The 6,884-nt window shown below is 45.5% G+C and overlaps 1 protein-coding gene across 1 annotated transcript in view; it reads right to left on the reverse strand.

Annotated features, from left to right (window-relative positions):
• Nucleotides 1-4,993: 4,993 nt before the first annotated feature.
• The window catches only part of TNFRSF11A (TNF receptor superfamily member 11a), a 95,950-nt gene continuing 94,059 nt past the window's right edge, over nucleotides 4,994-6,884 (reverse strand). The window contains exon 14 of the mRNA XM_021706756.1: nucleotides 4,994-5,230. Coding sequence (XP_021562431.1) covers nucleotides 4,994-5,230 — 237 coding nt within the window. The remainder of the gene's footprint in view (nucleotides 5,231-6,884) is intronic.

Here is a 6,884-nt window from a genome sequence, read left to right on the forward strand (position 1 = left end):
TCTATAATCACCTTTCATTACATTTTTTATTTTAGTTGTATCATTTTTTGTTTCTATGATTTCATTTGCTGCTTTTTTTTTGAGTTGGAGTCTTACTCTGTTTTAATATATATTTTCTTATTGTTACTTTTTAAAAAATGTTTTATTTTAAAGATGTGGGGTACAATTCAGGGTTAGGTATACAAATGTGCATTATGCAGGTACCCTTGTTGATGAGGTGTGCTCCCCTTCCCCCGGCAGATTCCCACTACTGCCAATCCTTTTCTTACAGGATTATGATAATTGTTCAAGGTCTGCTTATGAGTTAGAAGATGTGACACTCAGTTCTTTGTTTCAGTGATAGATCACTCAGTATTATGGCCTCTAAGTCCATCCAAGTTGCTGCGAAGTTCATAATTTTGTCCTTCTTTATGGCTGCATAATATTCCATCATGTTTATATAGCACATATTTTAATCCAGTCCTCTTTTGATGGGCAGCATGGTTGGCTCCATGGTTTTGCTATTGTGAATAATGCTGCAATAAACATGTGTGTGCAGGTATCTTTTTTATAGAGTGATTTGAGTTCTTCCAGATATATTCTGAGTAGGGGGATTGTGGGGTCATATGGGAGGTCTATTTTTAGATCTTTTAGGAAACTTGCTGCTTTTTAATAACATAGATTCCACTTCTTTGGTGAAAATTTTTATATTCAAATATATTTTTTGAACATATTAATCATAATTATTTTAAAATCCATGTCTGGTAACTTCAGTATTTGGATCAGTTGTAAGTCTGTTCTTTTGTCTGCTTTTGCTCGTGGCTTTTGGTCATTTGGATCTGGCAGAGCTGATAATTTTGGATTAAAAACTATCTACACAGAGCATATAAATCAGTGAGGTTTAGAATGTTTTATCATCTTCCAAAGTATATTGAGTTTTCTTCTGGCAGGAAGCTAGAGTACAGGCAGATCACTTTGATCTAATCAGGAACTGAGACGGATTATTGATAGACTGAATAGATGGGTTGGGTTAGAGCAGTCCCATCTGCCTGAGAGAGCATTTTTAATCTACCATAAACTGAGTATCTTATAAACAACAAAAATTTATCTCTCACAGTTCTGGGGGAGGGGAAGTCCAAGATCAGGGTGCTGGCAGACTTGGTGACGGCCCACTTTGTGGTCCACAGTCTTCTGTCTGGGTCCTCACACGATAAAAGAGAGGAACAAGCTTCCTTGTACTGATTTTATAAGGATATTAATCACCTTGCAAAATGCCGCATCTCTTAATACCACCGCCTTTGGTGTGAATATGAATTTTGAGGGGAACACACACATTCAGACCATAGCAAGAGCAGACAAAGCAGAGACAGAGTGAGGGAAAGATAGTAAGAAAGGGGAAAAGGAAAGATTCAAGAGAACATGTTGCTAAGATGGGCACCACTTTGTACCAATGACCATTGATTGCTCAGTCATAGCGTACTCTCTTCAGAAAAACTATGAGGGGCTGTGTCATAGGATAGTCCCTCCAGGGGGATGGAAGAAGGGAAAATATTTATCTGCTGGATTTTGTTGCCCATGGGTCAAATGCTTGTCTCATGGGTGTCAACTCTCTGGTACTGTTTTGCATATATGTGGGTGGCAAGCACATTCCCTGGCATCTCAGCAGTAACAAGGATGCCCGAGGGCTTGAGAGACATGAGAAATAAGACAAAATAGTCATTGTGCATGTGTGAAGTGACAGTCTCTGCCACTGGGGTAAAACTCATAACCAGGGTTTTAGACACATGTGTAACCTAGAGAAAGTGGCACTTGAGAGGTGTCTAATCAAGGATTTTAGGTTTCATGACTCTCCAACTGCATGTCTCTCCCTCTCGGTCACTCTGTATGTGAACTTGCATCCAAACTTCTACTCTGCCATTATAACTCCATAATTCTGGAAGAGTCACTCTTTGGAATGAACCCCATAACCATGACGGTTACAAGACCAACCAGAATGTCTCTGGGCTTTAAGAGGTACAAATTGGTTACAGTGGTCATCAACACTTTCTTCCCACATATTGCTCTTGGAGGAGGAATCATGGGAGCCTCACTGATTACAGAGACTCCTCGATTTACTGTGGGGTTACGTCCTGATAAATCCATCATCAGTCAAAAATATCCTAAGTTGAAAATACATTTAATACCCCCATAGCTGGGCATGGTGGCTCACGTCTGCAATTCCAACACTTTGGAAGGTAGAGGTATAAGGATTGCTTGAGGCCAGGAGTTCAAGACCAGCCTGGGCAACATAGTAAGACCCTGTCTCTACACAAACACACAGATTTTTTTTTCAAGTAGCCAGGGGCCGGGTGCAATGGCTTATGCTTATAATCCCAGCACTTTGGGAGGCCGAGGCAAGCAAATTCTTTGAGCCCAGAAGTTCTAGACCAGCCTGGGCAACATAGCAAAACCTTGTCTCTACAAAAATTCAAAAAAATTAGCCGGGCGTGGTAGTATGAGGCTGTAGTCCCAGCTACTCGAGATGCTGTGGCGGAAGGATCTCCTGAGCCCGGGAGACTGAGGCTGTTATGAGTCATGATCATTGTGATCATGCCACTGGACTCCAGCCTGGGCAACAGAGTGAGACTCTGACTCAAAAACAAACAAATAAACAACAACAGCAAAAAAACTAGCTGGCCTTACTGGCATGTGTCTGTAGTACCAGCTACTTGGAAAGCTGAGATAGGAGGATCACTTAAGCTCAGTAGTTCAAGGCTGTTTGCACTGTGATCCTGTCACGGCCCTCCAACCTGAGCAACAGAGGGAGAACTTGTCTCTTAAAGAAAAGGAAAAAATCCTGATAAACCCATCATAAAGCTGAAAAATCATACCACACCATTGTAAGTTGGGGACCATCTTACCTTCTTCCCACCGCAGTGGTATATTTGAATTGACTGAATCACTTTCAAGGCCTTCTCAGATGTTAGTGCTCAAGGGGTGGGGGCATTTCCTGAATGTGATCCATGCTTCTGGACATCAATCTTTTCAGCTGATAGGGTGGAGAGAAGGGCAGAGTTGTCCTTTGGGGGTGATTTTAGGGGAACCAGAAGATCACTCTCTTTTAAAACACCTCCATCATCTTCCTGGTAATGGATCAGTGAGGAAGAATCTTGCACATAGAGAGAGTGATGCACAAATGTCCTTTACCTTAAAGTTACTGACAATTCGTTTTTTCCCCTGAGATCAAGCTTTGATAGAGGAATAAGGAAATAAAAATGAAAGCCTGCAACTCTCTTTGATGAGAGAGGAAAGACGGATACAGAAAAGGACGGGGAAGGGACCCCATATGGGACTCATCTATTTCATAATGCCACTTGGATGACTCAGAAAAGGCAGTCCCCGCTTTGAGACTGAAGGGCCCAGGTTAATTTGGGGGTGTCAGCACACCTGGCTTTGTCTATTTGGGTCCTTTGCCAGAACCACTCAGCAGGCAAATCGGCTGACAGTAAGGACCTAAATCGAGAATCAACTTGGAAGACAGTAAAAGTGGAGATGAGAACACGCGCTCTAGCTGTGCCCATGATGCAAGTCTGTACCAGGGTATTTAGCAACTTTGCCTTGGTGATTTGTGACTAATAATAATAATAATATGGCAATATCTTGGAGGAAGTTCTCCAAACCTCCTAGAATAGCAGCAAGAAGAGAGAGAAACAGAGTTATTGACTTGAAGACCTACGACGTGCCACACCCTTTGCTAGGAAGTTTCCTATTTTATTTTCAAGCCTCATCATAGCACCACAAGGAAATAATAATAATAATTGTTTTTTCTTTACAGTTGAGGAAACTCAGAATCAGGAGGATGTCATGAAGCTGATGTTTAACAAAAACTTCATCACTTACAAAAATCAAACTCCTCTGTAGTCAATACAAATGGGAAGTCTGTTTTAAGGAGTCTAACAAGAGCAGTCTGAGAACGCTTCTCAGAGTTTCATTACTATTGAGTCACCTATGTCTGTATACACATGTATAAACACAGTGATTTCCTTCCTTCCTTCTTTTCTTTCTTTCTTTCTTTCTTTCTTTCTTTCTTTCTTTCTTTCTTTCTTTCTTTCTTTCTTTCAGTTAGGATCTCACTGTCACCCAGACTGGAGTGCAGTGGCACTGTCCTGGCTCACTGCAGCCTGGACTTCCTGGGCTCAAGTGATCCTCCTGCCTCAGTCTCTGAAGAAGCTGGGATTACAGATGTGCACCACCATGCTGGGCTAATTTTTTTCTTTTTTTTTTTTTTGTAGAGACTAGGTCTCGCTATTTTGTTCAGGGTGGTTTCAAACTCCTGGGCTCAAGCAATTCTCCTGCCTTGGCCTCCCAAAATGTTGGGATTACAGGCGTGAGCCGCTGTGCCCCGCCTAAACACGGTGATTTTGATGGGACAGGTCGGCTCAGGTCCATTCCTCTGTCTTGAGTATTTCAGGTCCAACTGGAGACGCACTCTACCTTGTCATGGCATCAAAATCATTCTCTCTTTCCCAGTTGGGCGCTCTCTATCTGTTCCAGGAGGGTGTTCACCGGCACAGACTATTCCCTCAGTCCAGCCAGGGCCAGATGGCACCCTCGTGTGAGGTGCTGACTGCCTTCTCTGCCCATCCGACTACCAGCATGGGTACCATGCTCACCCTGACTGACGGCTACCTCCTATATTAAGCTCCGCCACTCTGAAAGCCTCAAAAAACGAGGCTTGTCATGTTGTCCTTTGATTTCTTGGTTTGGTCTTGTGTTCATTGCCAGCTCATTTTTTACCTTGAGGGAGGGAGGTAAAAGGAACTTGATCTTGCACCATCCTGTTCATGAGGGGAACGGTGGGAGGTTCTGTCTAACCTGATATCGAGTCAGACCTCAAGGGCGACGTGGTCCTCTAAACGTGCCTTCCTGAAGCTCCTGGCTCCTGGAAGATTTTGCTCCTGTGATGGACAGAGGCGGAAAAGTGCAGAGACCCTCGGCCCAACCTTAGGTGGAGCGCCATCTAGTGGGACCGTCCTTAAGTACATGCACGAGGCCGCCCGGGGCGTCCCTTTTGCGTCAGCGGCCCGGCATCCGCCTCTTGTTTTAGGCACCGAGTCAACAGGATGATGGAGCATTTCCTAAATCCAAATAAGCGCGGATTTAAGCAGGACGCGTGTTCATTGAGCACGGATGCTTCGACGCCCGATAACTTGAGTTTCGTGTACCCTTGGCCGGAGAGAGGAAGGCAGGCGGCGGGGTGGAGTTCCGGCCGCTGCCAAAAAGCCAGGGGGGGGGGAGAGAAAAAAACAAGCCAGGCGTTGGAGGGTCCAGTGAATGTCCTCTTCAGGAGGACAGAAGCAGACGGACCACCAGGCCGTACCGGGTCTCAGAAGGTGCTCCCAGCTCTCAAGAGAGGAAAATCCTCATTCCCTTCCCACCCCGGTGGGGCCAGCGTTGTAGAGATCTGAAATGTTTCCATTTTTTTTTTCCTGTTGCTCAACGTGGTCTGAACACAAATGACTTCAATCCCCTCACCCCTCTGGTTTCGAGGCAGCTTGTTGTCATTTCATAAGGTTAGAATTCCAGGGATTTAAGAGTTGTTCAGACTCGTCGTGGTGGCTCATGCTTGCAACCCCAGTACTTTGGGAGGCTGAGGCGGGAGGAGCGCTTGGGCCCAGGAGCTCCAGACCGACCCAGGCAATATAGAGAAACCTCATCTCTACCAAAAAATAAAATTAGCCGAGCATGGGGACACATGCCTGTAGTCCCAACTACTCAAGAAGCCGATGTGGAAGGATCCCCTGAGCCCGGAAGGTCGAGACTGTGGTGAACTGTGATCACGATCATGGAGCTGCATTCTAGCCTAGGCAACAGAGTGAGACCCCAACTCAAAACAATTTTTTAAAAGTTAGAACTGCTCAGATCAACATTTACCACCCAGCCATGCTGTAACTCCTCTCTGCTAGGAAGAACGTATTCGTTTCCTAGGGCAGCCACAGCAAAGTGCCACAAATGGGGTGGCTGGAGACAACAGAAATTTGTTCTCTCACAGTTCTGGGGGCCCGAGGTCTGGAATCACGGTGTCGACAGGGCCATGCTCCTTCTGTGTTGCTGGCAATCCCTGGTGTTCCTTGGCTTGCAGATTCATTCTCCCATCTCTTTCTCCATACTCACATGGTGTTCTCTGTGTCTTCATCTTATCTTCCCTCTGTGTCTGTGTCTCACGTGGAGTTCTCTACTCTTCTTATGGGATGCCAGTCTTATCGGGTTACGGGCTCACCCAACTCCAGATGGCCTCATCTTAACTGACGTCTTCATGACATCTGCAAAGATCCTGTTTCCAAAGACAGTCACATTCATAGGTGCTGGGGATTAAGGCTTCAACATGTCTTTGTTGGGCACACGTTCAACCCACAGGAAATAGGAAGGGACAATGGCAGGCAGAAAACTCCCAGATCAATAGCAGTTACAAGGGTGAGGAGGTTGAAGCAGAGACTCTCCTGTCCCGCCGTTTGTTTTTCTCCTGAGTTCCTATGCCCCCATTCATTCAGACCTTTGTTATGTGAGGCTATGTGTGCAACACCAGATGAGACCATGATATCTTTTTGGGGGGGGGAGTTGGAGTTTCACTCTGTCACCCAGGCTGGAGTACAGTGGCACGCTCACAGCCACCCCAGCGTCGACTTGCTGAGCTCCAGTGATCCTTCCACCTCAGCCATCCAAGGAGCTGGAACTACAGGTACATGCTACCACGCCCAGCTAATTTTTTTTTATTTATTGTAGAGCCAAGGTTTCGCCAAGTTGCCCGGGCTGTTCTCGAACCTGTGGACTCGGGCAATTCATTTGCCTCAGCCTCCCAAAGTGCTGGGATGACAGGCTGAGCCACCGAGCCTGGCCAATATCTTTTTAAAAAATAGGGACAAGCC

The sequence above is a fragment of the Carlito syrichta genome, unplaced genomic scaffold (genome assembly GCF_000164805.1).
Source record: "Carlito syrichta isolate Samal-C Ts95f unplaced genomic scaffold, Tarsius_syrichta-2.0.1 Scaffold315980, whole genome shotgun sequence".
In the NCBI taxonomy this organism is placed as follows: Eukaryota; Metazoa; Chordata; class Mammalia; order Primates; family Tarsiidae; genus Carlito; species Carlito syrichta.